At 45.7% G+C, this 25,889-nt stretch overlaps 1 protein-coding gene across 3 annotated transcripts; it reads right to left on the minus strand.

The window, feature by feature from the left end:
* Positions 1–271: 271 nt before the first annotated feature.
* LOC128829157 (gasdermin-A2-like) lies at positions 272–17,171 on the minus strand. Of its 3 annotated transcripts, none has more exons than XM_054014413.1 (11): positions 17,042–17,171; positions 15,404–15,636; positions 14,518–14,692; positions 12,263–12,431; positions 10,947–11,049; positions 10,344–10,373; positions 9,518–9,550; positions 8,820–8,959; positions 7,167–7,344; positions 5,041–5,114; positions 272–1,188 (listed from the first exon to the last, which is right to left on the minus strand). In XM_054014413.1, the coding sequence occupies exons 2-11, from the start codon at positions 15,612–15,614 to the stop codon at positions 958–960; spliced, it is 1,344 nt and encodes a 447-aa protein (XP_053870388.1). In that variant the 5' UTR covers positions 15,615–15,636; positions 17,042–17,171; the 3' UTR covers positions 272–957. The 3 variants fall into 3 exon arrangements, with proteins under 3 accessions (XP_053870388.1, XP_053870389.1, XP_053870390.1); XM_054014414.1 differs by having other exon boundaries at positions 17,023–17,171; XM_054014415.1 differs by lacking the exon at positions 9,518–9,550.
* Positions 17,172–25,889: the final 8,718 nt, after the last annotated feature.

Raw genomic sequence — 25,889 nt, forward strand, 5'->3', positions numbered from 1 at the left:
TTTTGGCCTGAGGGCCAAATTGTATGGCGGGCCATGAATGCTCACAAAATAGGGGGTAAAGGTACAGGAGGGGGTGAGGGCTCCGGCTGGGAGTAGGGGCTCTGGGGTGGGGCCAGAAATGGGTTCAGGGTGTGGGAGGGGGCTCCAGGTTGGGGTGCAGGGGGGGTTAGGGCTCTGGGGTGGGGCTGGGGATGAGGGGTTTGAGGTGCAGGATAGGGCTCCAGGCTGGGACCGAGGGGGTTGGAGGGCGGGAGGGGGATCAGGACTGGGGCAGGGGGTTGGGGTACAGGGGAGGGGTGTGAGGGCTCCGGCTGGGGGTGTGGGCTCTGGGATGGGGCAGGGGATGAGGGATTTGGGGTGCAGGATGATGGTCCCGGCGGGGACCAATGGGTTCGGAGGGCAGGAGGGGGATCAGGGATGGGGACGGTGGCGGGTGAGGGCTCTGTCTGGGGATGAGGGGCTTGGGATACACGGGGCCCTGGGCTGGGATCAAGGGGTTCGGAGGACAGGAGGGGGATCCGGGGATTGGGATGCGGGGGGCGGTGGGCTTCAGGAATGCAGGCTCCGGATGCTTACAGCAAGCAGCTCCCAGAAGCATGTCCCACCTCCAGCTGCGAGGCGCAGCCAAGCGGCTTTGTGTGCTGCCCCATCCGCAAGTGCCACCCCTGCAGCTCCCATTGGCCGGGAACCGTTGCCAATGGGAGTTGCGGGGGCGGCGCCTGCAGATGGGGCAGCAAAGTAGGAAAAGCACCCAACCTTGCTCCCTGGCTGGAGGGCGGGAGCAGGGCAAGCCCCAGACCCCACTCCCCAGCGGGAGCTGAGGGCCGGATTAAATGGTCTGACGGACCGGATGAGGCCCATGGGCCATAATTTGCCCAACCCTGCTTTAGGGTGATGATTTGTAGCTCTTTGTTGATCCACATTTTTTATATTTACACCCGCCTACTTAAACTGGTATCACTCGCTTAGAATCCACAAAGCATATAAGGCTGCATACAGTGCAGTTAGGTTTGATTGGGCTTCCTTATTCCACAGGTAGGTGAGAGAGGGTGTGTCTGTCTGTGGAATCAGTCCGCAGGTATTCATCATTTCTGCAGTTATGTTCTTTTCTTCTTCTGGCAGAGAAGAGGCCAGGCTGAAGATTCTTTCTTTGTCACTGGAAAGAATCCACTCCATGATGCCATCCATCTTTGCACACACACACAAAAAGGAACCATGAAACAAAGGGTAAGGGAAGACAGTAAAAATGACTTGAAAAGGCAAATGAAATGTTTGTTCCTAAGCTGGGACATCAGTTTACTGCCCTAAACCTTGCTGGTTTGGAGTCTGTAACTGTATCAAATATGCAGGGAGAGGAGGAGAGCAGAAGCAGTTATATTGATCTTTAGAGAGCAATGGGCCACAGTTTTCAAAAGTGATTAAGGGATTTAAAACTGGGCACTCAAAATCACGAGAGGCTCTGATTTTCAGAGGGCGAGTGCTCAGCGCTTTCTGAAAATTGGGACCATTTAAGGTGTTTCAGGCTGAGCAACCAAAATCACTAGTTGCTTTTGAAAATCTATCAGATCTGTAGGGCACCATTCGCTAGTATATTGGTTTTCATGACAAGTATGTGAGAATTCCTTTAGTTAACGCATGTGAGGTCAGGTGTCATTTCATGCATAACCTTATTAGATTGGAATCACTAGGAAAAAATTATTTTTCCTTTTGTCAAACCTGGGGAAATGCTGCACTCCTTACATTCATTTCAGTAGGAGGTTTATCTGAGAAAAGACTGTAGGATTTACTTCTTTTAGGTATGATAAGCTTAAGGGAGTAAGGTGCCCAAATCCTATTAATTTCCAATGTGTTTTAGGCATCTAATTCACTTAGGCTCCTTCAAAAATCCCACCCCTGTACAATAGTGAGCTGGTGGAAATAATCCAGTTCCTAATGAGCTCATAATCCACACCACAAATAGCACCATCACCTGGCACTGATTGGTCCCCTTGTTGGCAGTGTCAGCAGAAAAGCCAAAGACGGAATGGGCTATTTTTCCTAAAGTGATACGTCTAAGTCAGGTTTAAAGCATGATTCATAGGTTCTAAGCCCAGAAGGGACCACTGTGATCATCTAGTTTGACCTCCTGTGTAACACAGGTCATAGAACTTCCCACAAATAATTCCTAGAGCCGATCTTTTAGATGTTTAGAAAAACATCCAATCTTGATTTTAAAATTGTGAGTGAGGGAGAGTCCATCACGACTCTTGGTAAGTTGTTCCAATGGGTTATTATTCTCACTGTTAAAACTTTATACCTTCATAGAATATCAGGGCTGGAAGGGGGTCATCTAGTCCAACCCCCTGCTCAAAGCAGGACCAATCCCCAAACAGATTTTTACCCCAGTGCCCTAAATGGCCCTCAAGGATTGAACTCACAACACTAGGTTTAGCAGGCCAATGCTCAAACCACTGAGCTATTCCTCTCTTTCCGGTCTGAATTTGTCTAGCTTCAACTTTCAGCCACTGGATCATGTTATACCTTTCTCTGTTAGATTGAAAAGATCTTATTAAATATTTGTTCCCCATGTAGATACTTATAGATTATAATCAAGTCACCCTTTAACCTTTTCTTTATTATGTTAAATTGATGGAACTCCTTGAGTCTATCACTATAAGGCATGTCTTCCCATCTTTTAATCATTCATAGAATATCAGGGTTGGAAGGGACCTCAGGAGGTCATCTAGTCCAACCCCCTGCTCAAAGTAGGACCAATCCCCAGACAGATTTTTGCTCCAGATCCCTAAATGGCCCCCTCAAGGATTGAACTCACAACCCTAGGTTTAGCAGGCCAATGCTCAAACCACTGAGCTATCCCTCCCCCATTTCATGTGGCTTTTCTCTGAACTCTCGCCAATTTATCAACATCCTTGAATTGTAGCCACCAGAACTGGACACGGTATTCCAGCAGCTCACACCAGTGCCAAATACAGAGATAAAATAACCTCTCTGCTCCTACTCAAGATTCCCCTGTTTATGCATCCCAGGATTGCTTTAGCCTTTTTGGCCACAGCATCGCACTGGGAGTTCATGTTCAGCTGATTATCCACCATGACCCCCAAATCTTTTTCAGAGTCACTGCTTCCCGAGATAGAGTCCCCCATCCTGTAAGTCTGACCTATTTTCTTGGTTCCTAGATGCATACATTTACATTTAGCCATAAATGCATATAATTTGCTTGAGTCCAGCTTACCAAGCTCTGTATCAGTGACCAGAATAATGGTGAGACTGGAGCGTGTGGAAGGTTTTACTGCCACTGTACTATTTATCTGTCAGTGTATCTACCTGGATCTTTGATATTTCTAAGGTATTACCATTCACAGAACAGAATTAAAAGTTTCAGCCTCTAGGACTGCTTATCTGATGCCTTTCGCCAGCACTAAATTAATCCCAAAGAACAATAAATAAAAGCTAGCTAGCAGCCCTAGTGTGAAAGATAGTATCACAGACCGCATTGATAAACATTTTCTAACCAAGCAAGGGACAGTCAACACTTTTGTACTCTGCTGTGTGCTATTCTTGAGCAGACTAGGTATTTACTCTTGTTTCTTTAAGTAACAGGCACACTACAGATGCAGAGAGGAGCATAAATCCAGAATGTTCTCAGTCCATCACTTTTCAGTGCAGATATGTCGGCAATAGAGTAGTGACGGATGTAAGGAACCATCTCTAGCAGAAGATACATGGAGACAGATTCCAAAGTGGGTAGATTAAGTCTTTTCCTTATGCCTGAGATACTGTGGGAGAGGCTACAACTCGCAACAGTCTATAACCTGTACTGGGAATATTGAGGGAGGAGATCTTTGAGGAGATCTGTTATTGGAGACCTAATGCAGCCCTGAATTAGTCAGACGGATACACAGATCATCACCGCCTTCTAGCCACCTGATACTGTTTTAAGATCTAGGGAACAGGAAATGCCTGAATTCATAGTGCATCCCAAGCCACTTTGAGTCATGTCATGGTATACACCTAGAAAAAGAATGGGTGTGTGTTTGGAGGTGGAGAAATGGAAGTGACTGGGTGTCCTATAACTCTGGCTTGGCTAACATGCTTGGCAAACGCTGCTGGCTCTCACTGGGGGTGCGCATGGGGGTAGGGAAGAAATCAACCGAAGTATTGCGGGCAGGGGACTGGACTCGATGACCTCTCGAGGTCCCTTCCAGTCCTAGAATCTATGAATCTATGAATCTATTTTAGTGGAGGTGGAGGCAATGATTTGGTGGGCAATGGTTTGGTGGATTCTGACCCATCACAGTCTCTGTCCACATCTTAGTCCATGGCTTCCTGCAAGGATAAACTGGAGATTAAGGGCCTGACTTTGTAGAGCTCAGTTCCCATTTTCGAAGGGGTCAGCACCTTGAGGGCTGAGCTCATGGAAAAATCCAGCCACCAGTGTGACACATGGGATCTGCTGGGTGCCCAGCTTTTTTAAAATCTGGCCCCACAAAATGAACAATGGGGCCTTTTTCTCACTAAAACATTCACCTCCTACAGGTGTTCAACCTCCAGCTAAAAAATCCACTCCTACATATTGATCCACACAAGAGGCAGCTGTGAGGACATAGGTCAAAATGGCTCGGCATGGTTGCTCTGCAGTTTGTGTTGACTATAAAGGAAGCATCTTGAGCTCATATAGCACCTTGCTGAATCTCAGATGTATCAGACAGAACAAGGAGCAATGGTCTCAAGTTGCAGTAGGGGAGGTCTAGGTTGGATATTAGGAAACACTATTTCACTAGGAGGGTGGTGAAGTACTGGAATGCGTTACCTAGGGAGGTGGTGGAGTCTCCTTCCTTGGAGGTTTTTAAGGCCCGGCTTGACAAAGCCCTGGCTGGGATGATTTAGTTGGGAATTGGTCCTGCTTTGAGCAGGGGGTTGGACTAGATGACCTCCTGAGGTCCCTTCCAACCCTGATATTCTATGATTCTATGTATCAATCAGCTTTCTTGCAGTGTTAACTAGTAAATATTCAAAGATACGAGTGTGGGAGGATCTTACCAGCGCAAGCTGCTTGGCCACCATGTTCTTCTCTATGCAGGTCACAAGCAGGGGCAGCACTCTAAAGTCCAGATCTGTGAAAATTAAATCAGAACCTCAGGGAGAGTCAGAAAAAGAAAAATGCTCGGTGTGGTGTGCTTTAGAGTGGAGCTGTTGAAAGTTCTGGGTGCATTGTAATAATTCATTAATGTGATTCATGCTTTTAAAAATGCAAAATACCTTCTTTTCTCAATAGTTCAGTGCAGGTGAAAAATGCCAGATTATCAGCCCTTGAGGCTGAAAGTCCTACTTTGCGTTCCTGTGGGAGTGACGGGCAGCCCATCCCGCGCCCACTCGCTCAGCCCGGGGGGCTTCTTGGCAGGGAGAACGTGAGCCGGCGAGGTGGGTCACTACAAGCTGCAGAGCAAGTGGCACTCTCTGCCCGGGGCCCGGGGACTTTCCCCTAGGTGGGCTCGGGAGCCCTGGAGGAACCAGCGTCCTCAGCATGTGGCCTAGAGAGCAGGTATTCAGAACGCCCTTTGTTTCTCGAACAGGTAGAGTGCAAATGGCAGCAATGTGCAAGCTTCTGTGCACATCTCCCCAGTCCCCACTGATGCGCCTCAGCCCTACACACTACAAGAAGGATGTGGAAAAATTGGAAAGAGTCCAGCGGAGGACAACAAAAATGATTAGGGGGCTGGAGCACATGATTTACGAGGAGAGCCTGGGGGAACTGGGATTATTTAGTCTGCAGAAGAGAAGAATGAGGGGGGATTTGATAGCTGCTTCCACCTACCTGAAAGGGGGTTCCAAAGAGGATGGATCTAGACTGTTCTCAGTGGTGGCAGATGACAGAACAAAGAGTCTCAAGTTGCAGTGGGGGAGGTTTAGGTTGGATATTAGGAAAAAGTTTTTCACTAGGCGGGTGGTGAAGCACTGGAATGGGTTACCTAGGGAGCTGGTGGAATCTCCTTCCTTAGATGTTTTTAAGGTCAGGCTTGACAAAGCCCTGGCTGGGATGATTTAGTTGGGGATAGGTCCTGCTTTGAGCAGGGGGTTGGACTAGATGACCTCCTGAGGTCCCTTCCAACCCAGATATTCTATGATTCTATGAGCCCTGATCTGAAGGGACCACTACTTGATACGAGAGAGGAATTCAATCTCCAATGTCCATTCAGGTCTGGTTATAATTAAATGGTGGTGTTAGTGATGTGTATTCCTGTCCACTAGGAACTGGACTGAGACCCACCAAACACATTTTACATAGGCCACTAGCCATCGGCAGGGGTAATAACTCCAGGGGTATGAAGCAGAAAACATCAAATAGGGCCTGGCATTTTAAGTTAAGCATTAGAAGAGGTTACCCAGGGAGGTTGTGGAATCTCTGTCACTGGAGGTTTTTAAGAACTGGTTAGATGAACATCTGTCATGCATAGTCTAGGTATACTTAATCCTGCCTCAGCGCAATGAGTGGGCTAGATTACCCTTTGAGGTCCTTTTCTGCCCAACATTTCTCTGATTCTACAATTTTGCTCTGATGGTCAATATCCTGCTGACCCTTCCACTCCCTCATTATGCTGGGTTTGTACTTTCCTGACATGATGTAACAGTAGTGCAAAGTCAGCTGCTTCCAAGCCTAGTTTCCTGGGATAAGGATAAGGTGAACACTGCTCACTATAGAACGTGATACTTCTAGTAAGATTCCATGATAGCATATAGGCTGGACTTCTTGCAAGATGGATTGGAATATCTTGCATGTGCTTCTGAGCATATCCCAGCAACTCAGCCAGATTTGTGTACTACTTGAATATAGACCGTGCTGGCTGAACAGCAATATCAGTTGCTGAAAGAATCAGTAGAAGAGACATTTCAGGTTGGGTTTTCTCAAGTTCTCCATACAAGATAGTCCTGATTTTGAGAAAACACAAGGCCAATAGAAATTCTACATCCCACTGAAAAAAATCAACCCAGGAAACTCAGATGAGCAGATGGGTATATGCTTAATTAGATCCAACACATAAAACTACAGAACTCTATGTGGAAAACCTAGTTCTTCATGGATAAGGACAATTGTTCATGCTTTCCCTAAGCCATAAGTTTTTCAAGCAACTTTGGAACTGTCTCTGCATTGATTGAAGTCTCCATACCTTCTAAAGAAGAACACAGGAGGTGTACCGGTTGCAATAATGAAGGGGATTCTTCTCTCTGATCCTCACAGAAAACTCCTAAATCATGAAGCAAATTTTCCACCTGAGGCCGGAGAATTTCATCCAACAAGTCCAGCATTGAGTGCTTAGGTTGACCCCCCGCCAAGAAAAGCTCCAGCTGGTGGTAAAATGAATAAAAGAAGGGGGGAGGGAAGGGACGGCTGTCAGTCAAAGTTTAGTTCCTTCCCCTAGAAGATTGGCATTTTGTGTGTGTGTGTGTGCAAACATGTATGACATAGATACCTGTCCCCTTAGCACTGTACTGGGACTACCAGACAAATGGGAACAACTCTCAGCCGTTAGCCATCAGGCAGGGTGCAAAACTGTGACTCTAAATCCCATTACTAATTTCCTGAACCATCCAGTCCCACAGTCAGTGCAATGGTTAAAGTATTTTTGACCCGGATTCTCATTGACATTAAGGCCCCTTTACGTTCCTTTCATTTACATCAACTTTAAGGCATATTTACACTGCCAACGTGGTGTAAAAGGAGTCTGAGTGCAAATGCAAATCAGGCTCTATATTTTAAACCCTTCCTTTTGGTAGCTCACAACTGTCTAACAGCCTGGTCTACACTTCAAAATTAGATCAACTTCGCTATGTCACTCAGGGCTGTGAAAATTTTTGCTCCCTGAGCGCGGTGGTTAAATTAACTTAACCCCCACTGTAGGTGCAGCTAAGAATTTTTCCATTGACCTAGTCACCACCTCTCAGATAGGTGTATTAAATAACTACATTACCAGAAAACCCCCTTCCATCAATATAGGAAGTGTCTATACTATGATACTACAGCAGCTGTACTGTAGACACACCCATCAGCTTAGATATTTTCCTCCCAGACTCCTAACCTCTGTGTGGGATTTTCCATGTAGCACCATGATCTAGCCCAGAAGTCCTCAAAGTGTGGGGAGCGCCCCCTTACGGGGGTATGGAGAATCGTCCAGAAGGGTGCAGTGGAGCCCAGGCCAGCCTCCACAGAGGTGGGGAGGGAGCATCATCCAGCCCCTCCCCACCCCCAGGTCTGCTCCAGTCCCACCCCGAGACGTGTCCCCAGCTCCCGACCCCATCCCTGCTCCCATCCCCAGTCTCAGCGTGGCTCTGCTCCCAGCCCTGCGCCAGCCCCCAGATCACAGCTCCGTTCCTAGCCCAGGGCCGAGGCTGGGGGCAAGGCCGGGAGCAGCCCAGCTGCTGGCCCCCACCACAGCCTGGCTGTGGGTCTGCTCCCGCTCCCAGCATTGGTCCTGCTCCTGGCCCGAGACACACCACAATTGTAGTCTCAGCCTCAGCCCCCTTACCCCTGTCCATGTTCCCCCCCAAGCCATGGCCCTGCTCCCAGCCTAGGCTCCGGGGGGCGCGGACAGGGTTGAGGGGGGGTGTGACCCTCAAAAGTTGGGGACCGCTGATCTAGCCCATAGCTTTGTTATATCTGTGGTGGGTTACAGAGTACTGTAGTGGCCAAGCAGTTGGAGTGACGAATGTGTCTCTAATCTCTATTTAAGTGGCACTTGGCATGCATTCATTTCACAAATGCACAATCAATGTGTTTCTTGGCTTAATGTGAACTTGTCAAATGAAATTTAAAGAGCACATACCACAGTTTTAACATCTGATATAACATCACCATCCTGCAGAAAGCTCTTCAAGGTTCCCAGCAATTTGATCCTGAAATCCTGACTCAGAGACATCAGCGGCTCACATTCTCCTTTGATGGTGTCCTTCACTTTCTGAAATACTGGTGGCGGGTAAAAAGCAACATGCATCAGCACTCAGCCAACCTACTCACCTAATGTGTCAACAGGCTACTCTACCAAGTCTGACAATGGTGTGATGAATACATCAGTGTGGTCTAGTGCTAAAGCAAGAGAGGGGAGTCAAGCAATTATATTTTCATTGCAATGATGCTGACCTATTTGGGAAAAAAAATGTGAACTAAAATCAAAACACAGTAAAATAAAAATAACAGAGCTAATACTAGACAGCCAAATACTGAGCGGTGCTGAGCACCTGTGACTTGGGAGACAGGACACTCCTTGGTTCCATTCCCAGTTCTGTTATGGGTTCATTTTGGGAACTTGGGCTAGTCATTTCAGTTCCTCCATCTGTAAAACGGGGAGGCTGATATCCTCCTCATAATGGTGTTGTGTTGACTAATTGGTCTATGTTAATTACTTTGTGTGGTGCTAGATATATTAAATGTATTATTACTTCTGCAGAACCCCTTTCCAAGACTTCTGAGATCAGAAAATCAGAAGCAAAATATGGAGAAAGGAATTAACAGCATGCTGCTTGCCTGTTAGTGAAGGCTTTAACAAATCCTTGAAGTCTGAAATGAGAAAAACACCAGTTTTATCATTGTACTACAATTAAATTGAAACAGAAGCTTAACAATAATATGTCCTTCTCTGGGGCCCTTTCTCAAGACTGTCAGAGAACTTTACAAGCAACCATTAACTGAGCTTCACAACCCCTTAGGAGCTAGCAATAGTCACGGGGGACTGTGGTTATACCCATTTTACACCGGAGTTTACCAAAATCCAGAGAAGTTAAGTGGCTCAAGGCCACCCACCCAACTCAATGGCAGAGCCAGGAACAGCCCAGAAGTTTGACTCCCCTTCCTTTTCACTAACCACTAGACCTGCCCTCTAATGACAGTCCAGATATGTGCCAGGTAGCTTTATCCTACAGCTGTATTTTATGGGGTCTTCACTCATAGTAAATCTACTAACTGATCATTTACCTCCATCCATTGGTGCTATCATATGAGAGTCCCTCTTAAGAACCCAAGTCCAGATGTCATTCTTTCAACCACAGTGATTGATTTGAGAGTGTCTTTCTATTATCCCTCTAGGTCTCCACTCCAAATTTCCCTTTCTTCCTGTCCCAGAAACATTTTCTGGAATGTCTCATGGCTGGTAAATTAATTTTTGGCTCAACAAAATACCCATGCTGACTCATTTTGACTTCAGCCATTATGAGACATGCCTGAGATACGCTGCAGAGAACCACTAGTTGAGAGATGCTGAGGAGAGGAGGGGAATATAAATGATATGAAAAAAGAGCTAAGAAAGCTAGAAGTTACCTGTAGTTAGAGTAGGACAATAAAATAAATTGCTTACCATCAAAAACAAATGAAGGCGCACTGGCACCTGGAGAAGAAAATAGAAGTTGTTATTATTAATGATATTTTGACCGTCTCATGCTAGGATCTCGAAGTGCTTTCCAATCACTCACTAATTAGGACCTCAGCATACGTGGAATCCCTGTAAATTTTATTATCCTCATGTCAACAGATCAGGAAACTGAGGAACAGAGAGGGTAAGTGACTCGCCCAAGGTCACAGTAACTCAGTGGCGTACAAGCCAGGAGTCCTTGTAATGATAGCATCTGAAGTCAGAGGACATTCGACCCCTACCAAATGAAAGTGGTATAGACTTGTGCAACCCTGACCCATGTTATGTAATCGGGGCCAGGAAACAGAGACCAATCCCTTTCCAGCGCTTCTGAGAATCATACTTTTAGTCCAGGTGGGACATTCAGCCCCCAACTCTAGCCACAAGATACAACTGCCATGTTTCTCCTAATATTGTTGTGAGGAAAGAGAAAATGCGCGGTGGTTTGGGCTGCAGAAAGCAAGACGAATATAACTGCATTAAAGTTGGACCCATTACCCCACGCCACATGTGAATTAATGGTTTCAACGCTTAGCTTCGATCACTTACGGAGAAATATTTCCTCCTGGATATCCAGGGGCTGTACGACATATGCCACCACCGTGCCCTGAGGAATCTCCATAGTCTTCTTTTTAATGCTCTCGCCCTGCCCCTGTGGAGTCAAACACAGACACAGGACTCCGGTAAGATTCCTATAAGGCAGGTCAATAAATCCTCAAGTGGGTACTTGACAAGCACTGATTCTTGGCAGAGTCTATGGGGGAAAGGGGGCAATTCTCCAGCTCCTTCATCCGAAACAGGCTTTTGCTTATTTATGGCTTTTAGACAGGGTTGCTTTGGAGCAAGTTTGTCAGGAGGAAGGAACAAGCTGCAGGAAATAGCCTTCTGTTACGTGCCTGATTTCAGCAGAGCAAAATGCCCTGTAAACCTAGTCTCTTCTCTTCCCCCTTCCCCTCCCTCTCTTGAAATCTTTGTGTGACTTTAAGTGTTGGCGAAAGTATGGCCAGTGGATAGCTCAAGAGCCTTGGACATGATGGGCACCAGCAGCATCCCGGGCTGTGCTTCCACACTGCCCCCTGCTGGTGTGCCTCAAACCTCACCTATTGAGACAGTCCCTTGGAATGAGAGGAGTTCTCATTCAAGCCATGGACTTATCTTTGGAGTCTGCCTGTAAGTGGGCCAGTTAGAACCAATCGTGGTGTTGGTTTTCACAATACCTGTCCATTGAGAACTGGAGTGAGAAGCCTGCCTTCCTTTCCCCCACAATCACGTCTTTTCCCACTCCATGAGGCCTGGTGTGGCTGTTGCTGCATTCGTATCTACTGCACAGCCCTGGTTCTGTGACCTTCAGAGACCTTTAATTGGCCAGAGGAGACATGAGGTGCCAAGCAGCACTCCCAGACTGGGCAGCAAGATACCACGATGGGAAATTAAACCAGAATCTCATGCATGATGGCCATACAGAACACAGCCACCAATGGCAGCGAGTGCCAATGTTGTACTGACACCCGCCCATGAAGTTTTTCTACGGCTGTGTCACTTCTGTGCAATATGTGCTTCAGTGTGTGAGGTGTGGATGACACCAGCCGCCACTTCCTCCACGCTGCTAGTGAGTGGCTAACGGAAGAGGCTGTTCCTGGAAATGAACACCTCTGGCGGGCACATAGAATTAGAAAGAAGATACATTTATTTTTACTGTTGATTTCATTTGTATATTTCACTAATTCAGTGCTCCAGGTGCCTTCCTAGGTGATCCCAGTATCATGCTCTTTGCAAGCTGGTAGGAACACAGATGTTAATACAATGGCTCCAACCACAGCTGAGTCGGAGATCCGATTGAAATGACACAGTACAAATGCACAAACCTGTATTTCACCTATTTCCCCTGCTGTGATCATGACTTTGCCTCCTCCCTGGCTCCTCTCCTCAATGAGCAATGGTTCCTTTATCTCAAAAGCCTCAGTCACGACATACAGCTTTATCCTATGGGATCCTGAGAACCTCTTTATGAACTTGTGCGACGTGTCAATTTTCCTGCAGAGGACACAGAGTAACGATGAGAACATCATCTGCTCTTACTACAAAAGGTTTTAGCCCTTGTGCTTCAGGGCATCTGCCAAATACTAACTGCATCTGGTTAGGAAAAAAACAATTGTGAGCAAGTTGTTCCTAGTGTAGCAGGAGGAAATCTTTACACCTTAATGCTCTATTTTAGAAACATACATGGGCCTAGGCACTCAGACACTATGGTGACGAACAATAATGAATGTATTTACCCTGATGAAATCCCTGTGAGGCAGAGAAGTGCTATTATCCCCATTTTACAGATGGGGAACTGAAGCCCAGAGAGGCTAAATGAGTTGACCAAGGTCACACAGGATGCCTTTGGTAAAGCAGTAAATTGAGCCCAGGCCTCTGCAGTTCTAGTGCACAGTTTAACCACAAGGCCTTCCTTCCTACCTGCACAGCCCTGCAGGATTCCCAGGGCCACAGGGACTGGGAGTGCTGTGCTCAGTCCTTGTTGGAGAGGAAATGTCATAAGTCACTCCACAGAGAACACTCTGGCCAGGGAGGAATTTGTTTCACCTGCCAGAGCGTTGCTGAGCTGCAGCCAGAGGTTTACCTTCCTCAGCTAGCAGGATGGTTTCTGTGAGGCGGGGTATCCAGGGGCTAGGAATGGGATTAAATGCTGTGCACTGTTGTATTCATGTTGGGATATATGGGCCCAGAAGGTTTAAGGTGTTAACATGACCTAGTCACTGTCCAACATTAAACAGTTTTAAACCAGGTTTGGGGTTTGGTAATATAGAGACTTCCGCATGCTTATTACCATGGCAAAAGCAATATTAACTTTTTAGAAACTTTTATTAAAGACACAGAAAAAAGGAAAAATAGGTAAAGCATTTGAAATGTAAAGTATTAAGGAAGTCTTTCATTTCAACAGTTTCCCTTATTCCCTTTTCCTTTGTCTGGAGAGAATTTTTGGAAGGAAATCCCTCCTACTTTCAGTCTTTTAGATGGTATTCAATAGCCTAATAATGGTCTTGTTTGAGGGGAAAAGAGAAGAAGAGTTTAAATGGGCTGGTGTTGTTGTTGGTGCTGTTGTCAAAGTCCGGTCATGTTTCCTAAAAGAAAGACAAAACACTCACAAGACAGGAGAGAAAACAACAGCAAAGATAGAAAATGCCACTTCTGCCTCTGGTGTTGACTTTTATTTGCACTCTTCCTGCTGAAGAAACACAGGTGTGGAACATGATTTTATTAGCCACTCCGAGACCTGGCAAACATATACCAACCTCGGCCTGTTTGGGGCATTGCTTTTAACTACCTCGTTCATCGCAGGTTTACAGCAGCGTTGCAGAATATGCAGTCTAGGCTGGCTAAGCCAGGCTCTTAATAGACAGAAGGGAAAAGGAGAGAGAGAGAGAGAGAAGAAAAGAAATAAGATGGGGAGGGAAAAGAACACCAGGGTCCGGGGAGGGAGGATAACCAAGTCTCACATCCCAGGTGACGTTGGGATTTATCATCTGGGTCCCTCTCTCTGGCCCAGTCTGGTTGGGACGTCTCTTGAGATTAGGACAATAAAGTCCCAAAGATGTCACAGTGGATCCTGGTGGAGGTGACAACCATGATGGTAAAGCTCACTTCTTCTGTCCACCCGTCTCCCAGACAGCAGTTGTGAAACATCTTTTGATTTTCCCCCAAAGTCTTTTAAGGACCCCAAAATGGGACTGGTGGGTGGAATAGCACCTCACACTCATTATTTCATTCATAATTAGGCCTAATTTTTGACACACCCATTTTGGTTTATTGATTTCTGGTCTCACACTTCCCTTATTCATCAGGTTTAATATTTGCATACTCCTTGAATTATATTAGTAGACCATTTTGTTTGTAATAATTCAGTCTGTCTGTCTCCCTTTTGTATCTTTCCCATCAACATTTGTTGCAACAGGTCATTGTGACATTTTATAAACTTTCACTCACTTTTTACCGTTGAGCTCACAATTAGTCAGTTTGCAAGTCCATTATTGCAACAGTGCCTGGCTGTGGGAAGTAGATCTCAAGGCTGCAAAGGCAAGTCACTCCCAGAAAAGGTAAAATAAAAATCCATACTCACCACTGCCCTTTTTTAACCATGTAGGCTTTTCTCACGGTTATCTGAGAGACAGAGAATGAACTCTTCCATGAGCCACCAGAGTCCACCGCAGTGGGCTGTAACTTAAGGCTGATCTTTACTCCTACTTTCTGGTCTGTGGTCTCGGAGTATCGTAACGGAGCATCATATTTCACCTCTTGGGAAACAAACTTAATCAGGTTTAATTTATTGCAGAAACTCTTGTTTGTACTTGTTTCTTTAAGATTTACCTCATGCTCTCACTGGTGGCTTTCCACGAACCCTCAGTATACCCAACAAAACCACTGCTTTCTTAGATGGCTGGAAACTAGTCTCTCCCAAGGAAGTTGGAGTCGACCCAGTGTACACTGCAGGTGAGCACCAAAATCCAGGCAGGGATTTGTGAGTGACCTGTGAGGTCTAGTGGTCAGTCAGGTCATAAGACTGAAGAGCTCGGATCTCCTGAGTTCTAATCCAGGCTGTGAGATTAACCCATCATGTGATCTTGTGCTTGTTTCCTTGTGGTTTAGTTTACCCATCAGAGGAAACAATATAAAAAATAATTACCTAGTGTACCTCCAAGGAGGGTTGCGATGGCTTAATGAATGACTGTTTGTAAAGCACTTGGGATCCTTGAATGGAAGAGCTATAGAGGGGCACAGTTATTAGTTGCAGGGCCGCCCGGGTGGGGGCAAGTGGGGCAATTAGCCCGGGGTCCCACAGGGGCCCCCATGAGAATATAGTATTGCAACTTTTTTTTACGGAAGGGCCCCCGAAATTGCTTTGCCCCAGGCCCCCTGAATCCTCTGGGCAGCCCTGATTAGTTGACCCTTTCCCAAAATAACTGGTGATCACTCGGCAGCCCTTTACGTCTGAATTCAAGTCATACCTGCATCCATAGCTGTTCCTTCTTTGAATACGTCTGTAAGTTTGTAGGAGGTGGCGAGATATTTTCTGGGTGGCCAAGGCAGCCTGGACTGTTTCTTCATGACCAAAGAGAAGGGTCTGTAACTATCGGCACTAGCCAAGCTGGATATAGGAATGAACCTCCTGTCAGAGTCCAGCTCTTTTGTGAGCTGCTTGGCCGCTCTAGCAAACATTTCCAGCCACTTGTAGCCAAATCTGGTTAAAGATGGGACAGAAGGAGGAAGCTGATGGGTTAACAATGGACCGTCTGTTGAAGGTAAATTATTGGAATACATAAAGTTAACATAATAATCCTGCTCATCTCTTATGATCTGTAGATTGCAAAGCACTTTACAAAGGAGGCTACTATTAGTTATTGTCTGTATTATGGCAGGACCTAAAGGCATCAGCGGTGATCAAGACTCCATTGTGCTAGGCACTGTACATACATATAGTAAGAGACAGTCCCTGCCCAAGGAGTTTACATTCTAAATAGATAATATAATCAATACATTACCTCGCTCACAGGAGTGTTCTGAAGGTTATTTAATGTCTACATAGTGGTTTGTAATCTTTGTCTGAGAAGCTCAGTATAAATGTGATCTATTATTATTATCATTGTTATTACTTACATTCCATAGGAAGAGCTTCTGAAATCATAGAATCATAAAAGATTAGGGTTGGAAGAGACCTCAGGAGGTCATCTAGTCCAACCCCTACTCAAAGCAGGACCAACCCCAACTAAATCATCCCAGCCAGGGCTTTGTCAAGCCGGGCCTTAAAAACCTCTAAGGAAGGAGATTCCACCACCTCCCTAGGGAACCCATTCCAGTGCTTCACCACCCTCCTAGTGAAACAGTGTTTCCTAATATCCAACCTAGACCTCCCCTACTGCAACTTGAGACCATAGCCCCTTGTTCTGTCATCTGCCACCACTGAGAACAGCCGAGCTCCATCCTCTTTGGAACCCCCTTTCAGGTAGTTGCTTAACTGCAGCCTTAAAGAAAACCCACCAAATATAATGAGAGTTGTTAACACTGCTGTTTGAAGAGCAATACGTGACACATGATTTCCTATGGAAATTTGGGTTCAGGCTGGACTACCTATACAAGAGATGTATATCGTGGTCTTGTCGGAGTCCATAGTTGATTTTCTTTTTTGTCCCCCTCCTGCAAATTAACTATTTCCTGCAAAATGTGGCATGTCTGACAGTGCCTGCTCAGGAGAAGCCCAGGACTGGAATAGGTTGGAATAAGCAGGTGGTGCTGCAGATCGGGACCAAGGCACACTGATACAGGAGCAGGGCCCAGAGCTGGAATAGCAAGGGGCTGCAGGTCAGGATTGAGATGCATTGATAGGGCTGTATGTAGGGGGTCCAGGACTGGAATAGCAAGGAAGAGGTAGGTCAGGAAGGATTGAGGAGCACCAGCAGAGAGCTGTGCAGAGAGCCCAGGACTGGAATAGTAGGGTGGAGTGTGGGAAGGAATCAGGACTGAGATGCATTGGCAGATGTGGATGAGAGTCCCAGGACTGAAAACACAGATATTGAAAATGGGAATGAAAAGGAGATTTCTGTCAGCATGTTTAAAAAAACTGACGTACCTGGACTCTCACGCCTCACCTGTATGTGGAGAAAGTTCCCAACGGTCTTAACTGTGAGGAGACGTGTGATGGCACCAGACTGTACAATACGTTCCCACCAGCGAACTTCTGCCACTGAAATTGAAATCACCAAGCAGACTTGCTTTAAGTTCTAGGCTGTGCTTCCCCACAAAGGGAAGTAGTTTACTGGCACTGGATTGCTTCACTTGTTATTTTCTCCACATGACTGTAGCCTTTTATTTAAAGTGAATTTTGTAATATGGTATTGCACCACTGTGGGGTCAGCTCTGGTCACTATAGTTTCAAGCTTAACAGAGTGAAAAAGTCACCTCTGCTGCTTGCTTTAGATGTAGAGTCTGTAAGAACACATAAAGAGCAAGGGTAGTGACCACACATATATTCACAAGTACAAGGTATCTGTTTTACAAGTTTTATTAAAGTTACAATTAAAGTTACGATTACCCAATGTCATGGAAAAAGTCACCCACGCATTGTTTTTAGTTCACAGACTCAAGCCTGAGACCAGTTTATTGCAATACATACCAAAGCGTTGGGGTAGCAGTCCGAAAACTACCCACACCTAGCACAGCACGCAGGCTGCCTTTATTCCGTCAAACTGCAAGCATAGTACAAAGAATACGTCATTTATGCGAAAATAAGAGTAGGGGTCTGTCCTTCTTTCCCGGTAGCTTCCTCATTATTTACGAGAATTGGGTTCCTATTGGGTGGGGGGTTTTCTTGGTGGTTTTCTGACATGGGTGGTACTTGGCACCAGTTAGAGTGTTGTTCTTGTCAATAGCAACAGAGGGTCCTGTGGCACCTTTGAGACTAACAGAAGTACTGGGAGCATAAGCTTTCGTGGGTAAGAACCTCACTTCTTCAGATGCAAGAAGTGAGGTTCTTACCCACGAAAGCTTATGCTCCCAGTACTTCTGTTAGTCTCAAAGGTGCCACAGGACCCTCTGTTGCTTTTTACAGATTCAGACTAACACGGCTACCCCTCTGGTTCTTGTCAATGGACATATTGTTTTTTCCGCAAAAAGAAGAACAGGAGTACTTGTGGCACCTTAGAGACTAACAAATTTATTAGAGCATAAGCTTTCGTGGACTACAGCCCACTTCTTCGGATGCATATAGAATGGAACGGTTAAGGGCATAGGGGTTTATTACAGGACGCCCAAAGATGATATATGATTGGCTGGTTGGCAGATAGCTGGAACTATAGGAGAAGCTGGCCTTTACTAGAAGCAATTTCTTCATATAAGCCGTTATTATGTTTCTTCAACACGCGATTAACATGTTTATCATCAACAAGCGGTTATCATGTTGCTAAGGCCTTCCCCTCCCTCCTCTGGTCACAGCCCATGACCGTATTTGGCAGGGAATTGTACATCTTAGTTTTGTTCAGGTTCTGGCCTGTACTGTTCTATGTAAAGGCCGTCTGTATAGTCAGCTTCTGTCAGAGGGCCTGAATTTGGGCCTTCGGTGTTACTTTGGTTGTCATAAAGAAGGCCACCTAGTTCTTTTTCCCCACACCAAGCATATCGAAAGTCTATACAAACCTATGCACAAGTTGCAAATATAGTTATACTTACATCCTTAACAACAGTGTTGGGTCTGATGGGTCTCTGATGGATTGATCATCAGTAGAGGGATGGTTCTTGCTGGAGGCTCCCATAAGGAGCTCAATTTTCCTGCTCTGGGCATCCCCTTTTATAATGTAATTCTGACTATACCTCATTAACATTTATGCACAATGTACACCCTGCATGGGCATGTGTTAGAAAAATGTGATTACAGGGTATCTTACTCTAACTGTTAATTTTTCGTAATATCACGCATTCGTACATCATCTTTTCATGTAATCTTAGGGCATTGGGTTATTCTTTGGTCACTTACTTATGTCAGCATTTCTTAGCTCTAAGGCCTAAAATAGCTAAGCTAAAATCTTGCAGGCCTCAACCTACAGGCCTTGCGTGTCAACCCTACTCACTTTCACTTAGATACCTAATACATGATTATCCTTCTAACTACTGATCAGTTTTATACTTCTATAATCCTACAACTTAACTCTATTTAGCATACAATGATTATATATAACATAACATGTTAGCTAATTATAACATCACACAATAAATGAACAATAAACCAAAATCATTGGCTACACGACTCAGAAACTTAGCAAATTTCCGTTGGAACTCCACAATTGGGTTAAGGGTTTGGAGGGGAGTTTTGGTGATTGTCTGCAAAGATGAGGAGAGGACAGAGTAGTTAAATAGACATGGGGAGTAATGGACAGGAAACTGGGTACGAGAAATGGATAAGACTGTTCTTAAGTCAAATATCTTTTTAGTAACACCACTATCCTAGGTAATAAATCCCATTTATAGGATCTGGATTATTTTATTTTTCCATGAATGAGCTAGTACGGTTGTTCTTTTATATAGACAACCAATGGCACTGTGAATAAATCAGGGTCCCTTTAATTGAAGACAGTGTAAAATCAAACAAGTCTATTTGCTTTCCAACAGGAGACAATGACCTAAGGTTCTAAGCACTGGAACAATAGATTAGGTGCAGCTCACAGGATTTCCTAGGGGTTGGCAGTGTTACCTTCAGTAGGGGAAAGTTACAGCACCCCCTGCACTAAGTGAAAGAGACCAGGGTATGTCAAAAAGGTTCAACTCCTTCCCTGCTTGAGACTGAATTAAACTGGTTGTTAGCTAGCAAATTCCAACAGGGAATTCACCTGTGCAGAGTCCACGGTGTCTGACCAGGAGCATGTTGTTTCAAAGCTAATTACCCAGCAAATAGCTCGTTGGTCCAAGATTCTGTGCCATCCATTGCTATGGGTGCCAGAAGACCCAGAGAGGGAGAAGGGGAGCTCATAGACCTTTCCTCTCTAAGGCTCCATCTCCACCTCCAAGTAGGGCAGGGCAGTGATGACAGATGGGTGCCTTCACATACACACATCCCCCTCCTTCCACAGCTGATCCCTAAAAGGGCAGAGGAAAGTGCCTGAGAGGCTAACTTGTGTAGACAAGAAGGGAAACAACCACCATCTGTCTGGGAGTGTACCATCTGCAGGAGTGCAGCCGTCAAAACAAGTCACGTCATGGTCTGGAGCAAGCCATGTGATAAAGGAGGCTAATTTCCCATGAATGGGAGCTGTTGTTCCACATAAAGTCATGAGTTTTACCCTTTGTGGGACCAGGAAAGGTCACCTGCAAACTGCAGTAGAGATGACAATGGATCTGCCACCAGCAACAATACCTTCTTCTACTGTAAGCTCTAGTATAATGCCCTATGTTCGCTTAAGATGCTTGCCCATTACTGGCAGCCAAAGGTCTTTCCAGCCCTGCACTGGGTCACTGCAGGGGTCAGGAAAGAATTTTTGCTCCCATGTGTAGACACCTCCAAATTATGAAATCCCAGGGAGGGAGGGAGTACAGTGGTACAATGTCTGTTCTTTAGCCTGGCTGCTGGCCTCATGCATCCTTCGGTACTAAATCTGACAAATTGGTTATGCTTTGGTGCACAGAACAATAGGATCTAGTGAGTAGAGCATGGAACTGTGCACCAGGACTCCTGTGTTCTTTTACTCTTTGTGCAATTGATGGGTCTCTTGGATAAGTCTCAGCTTTAGTTTACAAGTGTTATAAAGCACATCTCATGAGAATTAATGTTTGCAAAATAGGCCTGGAGATGGAAGTTTCCCTGTAATGTAAAGACAACAGTTTATTAGCTACTTATCTGTTCCTCCAAGGGGCCTCTGAACTATGCCCCTGCTTTGTTTTACTGCTGCTCTGTAGCAAAAAAAAAAAAAATCAATGCTTATCAAACAGAAACAAGATAAAATATGGATTGCTCAGCCAAAGAGCTACCAAAGGGGCATGTTATAACTATGTGTGGGTATATGAAAGGTGTAGGCAATAAGGAGAAAGGGGAATTGTTTAGAGTGCTATGAGGGGGATGTCGGAGAATAACATAGTTCTCACTCTTTTAGTTGGGTACAACAAAGTCAGATACTTTATTCTCTCCCTATCAATTGCATAGAGGGAGAGAGTGCCCTAGGACACAGGGTCTCCCCCTCCTAGGCAGGTCTCTCAACAGGTAAACAATTACAGCAAGCATTTATACCTTTTGTTACAGACAATGAAAAGTAACAGCTGCATTTTGTTTATACATAGGTCATTCTGATATCTTGTTTTTCTCACTTATGTAGACTCTTAGTCTACATTCCATATTATCTACACAAGGTCGCAACAACTTCTCACACAGTTCTTTCCCACTCACTTCACACAATTCTCGCTTCTACAAATCTTGCGTTATTAGGGTTACAGTTAGCCTGACTCTTACTAACAAACTGTCATGCATTGCAGTCCCCTTCCTGTCAGTTCTTTCTCTGCTTCCACAGGGAGAAGGGGTTGCAACCAAGAACAATGAATTGAAACTGGGGGGGGGGGACCCAACAAAACTATTGATGGAAGTTAAAGGAAAATTAACTTATTAACAAATGGACATGTGAGTGTCTTTGGTTATGGTGCAGTTCTGTAGATTCTTCTGCAAAATTCCCTCTCCAGAGCTCTGACAGAACGGGGAGGGTTCTCAGATGACGAGTGTCCAAATAAAGAAAGCAGTCACGCAACGGAGCCTGGAAGAACAGTTCTTTTGTGTGGCGCAATTTTTCCCGCCACCTGCTGACTTCTCTGCAGCCCTTGATGGGGGTAGCAAAGTTGCAGACCAATATGGTTCAATTAGGTCCATTGAGTGAGATTTTTAAAGATATTTAAGCACCTAAAATTTGGTGCCTACTGGGATTTTCAAAAGCATGTCAGTTAGGGTTACCATATTTGAAGATTGAAAAAAGAGGACACTCCACGGGGCCCTGGCCCTGCCCCAACTCCACCCCCTCCCCTGAGCGCCCCGCATTCCCCTCCTCTCTCCCAGCCACACGAAACAGCTGCACCAATTCTAGAGTCGGGCACTCCACTAGTGTAGACTCCCATGACTTTAATGAAGCTGCTCAGTTTACACCAGTGGAGGATCGGCCCCGTTGCTCAGTTTTCAGGAGCCGTCAGGACACGCAGCTCACACTGGCCACATAGGTGTGTCAGTGGCTGGGAACAGAACCCCAGATTCTGGTTTCTAGTAGCTTGGTCTAACAAGAGACCACACCTTCCTCCCTTCCATGGCAGCAGTTAGATCATCTTAAGCCACTATGAACTTATAGAAGATGACTGCACATTGTAATAATTTGCCCTCTGCCTCAGGTCTTACAACACACATGGCAGGTTATAGTCATCCAAAAACTGCTATCCCCTACTGCTTCAGCATGCAGTGAATTTAGTACTTCTGAATGATAGCTGATTGAAAGCCATAAAATCTGGAGTCCTCTATTTATGCACTGAAGAAGTACAGCTTGGGCAGCAGCAACGTCCACTTCCCCTTCTCAGTTCCGCTGGTATGACTCAGTCCTGACCTAGAGGGACCATCTCTCAGGATGACAGGGGATTTCAAACTCCATGGTCTGTTTAGTCCTTAACCTCTCTGTTGAGCCTGCCAAGAAAGGAACTAATTAGTGCTGACTGTGGTGTGATGTTACTTACATGGTAAGCTCTTTGAGGCAGGGACTGTCCTAATGCTGTATCTACAGCTGGTGATTTTGTTGACATATGCGGTTTCATTGAAAGGGAAACATTTCATGGAGACACAGGAGCAAGGTAGAGAAACTCCATAGTCTGGTGCTTAGATAGAACACTGCCCTGTGATGTGGGAAACCCAGGTTCAAGTTCCTTCTCTTCCTGATTTAGTGTGATCTGGGATAAAAAATTAACTCTGAATAAGGCAAAAGCATTGTCTTGAACCTGGAGCTCTCTCAGGCCATCCTGGTGCCATATTCACAGGTTTCAGCCTAAAAATGGACAATACTAGTGACCTGAACCAGAGACCAAAGGGTGAAAGGCTCCTTAGTTCAACACCAACCCTGTTTCTCTGATACTGGGCACAGTCAGTCACATCGGAGGGGGACGGGTGGAGGCAGCATATAGCACCCCCATACAGTGAAGGTGTAGGTCTGTATAATAGTAGAAGTACCTCTCTGCTCTCTTACTGTACACAGAGCACAGCTGAAATGCTAAGGACTGTTTAATGTCTTTGGTAATGGTATTGATCTCCCATCCTTTTAAAAAGGGACTGGAAGCTTAATCTGATCTGTAAGAGTGTCTCTTATTATTTACTTTGCCAAAGAAGCGGATTAGATATCAAGAGGAACCAAAGATACTACAGAAGCATGCGTTTGCACTGCAGGATAAATGCACATCCACTTACCATTAGCCATAAATGTGTTTTTAAAAGAACAATTCCCAAGAACTCTCCAGGAGATTTTGGTTTAAAGAAATGAGACAACAGCAATAAATAAAGGGGAACTCAGTGATACAGTGAACTGGCTTTTAACCTGTGGAGACCCTAGTTCAGATCATCAACAATCTTTTCACCTAAACTCCACCTGCAGAATCTTTATTACATGTTCTACCGTATGAGGCAAATTTTCACAGCCTAGGTTGGATCTGTGGAGCTAGGAGAAAAATGAATTTTGACTTATAAGCTGAGCAAACATGAGCTGGAAAAGTCACTGAGAAAAAATAAATGAGAAACTCCATGATGGTGCTCCCAGACACCTCAGCTCTGTGCAGCTGAAGAGCCAAGCTGCCCGAGCGCTACCGGCTTCACGGTTTGCCAGGCAGCCCCCATACCTCCAGATCCTGTGCCCCCAGCCGGGCGCTTCCCCTCCCGGGCTCCGGCTGCTGCTGCGCTGGGGAAGCGCCCGGCCAGGGGCGCAGGGTCTGGAGGTCTGGGGGCTGCCCGGCAAACCGTGAAGCCGGTAGCGCTCGGGCAGCTCGGCTCTTCAGCTGCACAGAGCTGAGGTGTCTCGGAGCAGCAGCAGCCGCTGCCGCTGGGGGGAATCTGCCTGCAGCTCGCAGCCTGCTGGAGCCCACCCTAAGATAAGCCTGGGACTGGGGCAGGGATGCTGGCAAAGCTGGGAGTATTTTCCTGGACATGTTCGGCTTTTTGGAAATTCCCCCCCGGACGGGGATTTGAGGACCAAAAAGCCGGGCATGTCCGGGAAAAACCAGATGTATAGTAACCCTAATGTCAGGGCCTAACTCCCATTGATTGCAATGTGAATTAGGTACCTAGGAGCTTTGAATATCCCATTATGTGGCTATCTTCATATCTTTCAAAATCTGCCCCATTTTCCTTCTCCAGCCTTTGTATACCGATCAGATGCAGTCATAGAATATCAGCGTTGGAAGGGACCTCAGGTGATCATCTAGTCCAACCCATTGCTCAAAGCAGGACCAATCCCCAGACAGTTGTTTTTTTTTTCACCCCAGTTCCCAAAATGGCCCCCCTCAAGGATTGAGCTCACAACCCTGGGTTTAGCAGGCCAATGCCAAACCACTGAGCTATCCCACCGCCCCATGCAATGCATTGGGCACATGTGGCTGAAACCAGAATGAATCCTCTATGTATACGAATTGCAAAGGGGGAAAACAAATGGTTTTCTGGACCTATAGTTAACAGTTCTGAACAGATGTCATAGCTAGAGCTATGCACGGTACAGAGGAACTGATGGTGATAGCTGGCATGCTCACTTTCTGAGAGGGGAATATCAATGACTGTAAACCTTACAGCCGCCTCCCTGGGGTCCGGCAGTGCCTGTGGGCACCAGTCTGAGAGAAGAATTGCTTAGAGACAAAGTCATTGATAAAAGTCACTGAAGAAAGAAGCCAGATTTTATATATATGTACATACTCTGTCTGTGGGTAGTTCAGATGCCACTGCATGGATGAGCATAGTATAAGTGTTTAGAGGCAAAGAGAGGGAGAATAGCATCACAGAGACTGGCTCCCCTCTGTGGGCCAATGCTCACTTGTATCCAGCTTCAGAAGACGCACCTCAGTCCCATTAAAAATGGGGATCCCAGTTCCCCCTTCTGTAGCCCAATAGTTCTGCTGTGAACATCATCACTGCAGTGATAGTTGCTAGGGCACTAACAACAATAAATAAACAAACAAGCATGCCACTGTGTGGTGTTAACACATGGGAGAGTCCCCCCAAGCTATGTCCCCTCCAGGGTATAGAATTTATTCGGTCCAGTTGTTGTAGGCCAACTACAATTAGAACAAATTAAACAAATGCTGCTGATCTGGCTGGCTCACCTTCCCACCCCCTGCTTCTGCAAGAACTGCCTATCTAATTTCAAACCTATAAGTGACCTGAATTATTCTGATCCTGTGCATGGTCTCCTGTCTGCAGAAACTTAACTGCTGTGTGTTCATTAATTCAAAGCTAAGGTAGGGTTACCACGAGGTGACAACCTGGGATTAGGGGATCTTATTTCTAAAAGCTCCATCCTCTTAACAGAAAGCAGAATGCCAACAATGATCCAGAAAAGTAGGGTAGGTAGGGTTTTGGGGCCAGGGAGCAGGGCTCTACCAGCATGAAGGATAGGGGTATTTGCATTCTCTAAATGTCATGAGGGCTACCCCAAAGGAAACTAACCAGCTTTTCCTGCCTATGATGTTAAAGTTATGTTATCAGCTTTGTGGGAGGCATTGGAAACAGACAGAGGCAATGTTTTCTAAGTAGGGCGACCAGACAACAAATGTGAAAAATCGGGACGGCAGGTGGGGGGTAATAGGAGCCTATATAAGAAAAAGACCCAAAAATCAGGACTGTCCCTATAAAATCGGGACATCTTGTCACCCTATTTCTAAGGGAGGATTTGAAATTGCCACCATTGCTGTCTGCCTGTTGCTCAGTCTGGCTGTAGAGATTGTCTCCAGTTATTTTAATCTTAT

Source organism: Malaclemys terrapin, chromosome 25 (assembly GCF_027887155.1).
Source record: "Malaclemys terrapin pileata isolate rMalTer1 chromosome 25, rMalTer1.hap1, whole genome shotgun sequence".
Classification (NCBI taxonomy): domain Eukaryota; kingdom Metazoa; phylum Chordata; order Testudines; family Emydidae; genus Malaclemys; species Malaclemys terrapin.

What these genes read in the sequence shown, in the direction of transcription:
- LOC128829157 (XM_054014413.1), bottom strand. Translation starts at nt 15,614, where the DNA reads ATGTTTGCTAGAGCGGCCAAGCAGCTCACAAAAGAGCTGGACTCTGAC. An exon ending in GCCTTCATTTGTTTTTGATG is followed by an intron (nt 9,551 to 10,343) that starts GTAAGCAATTTA and finishes TTCTCATTTCAG; the next exon opens with ACTTCAAGGATTTGTTAAAG. An exon ending in TGGCCAAGCAGCTTGCGCTG is followed by an intron (nt 1,189 to 5,040) that starts GTAAGATCCTCC and finishes GTGTGTGCAAAG; the next exon opens with ATGGATGGCATCATGGAGTG.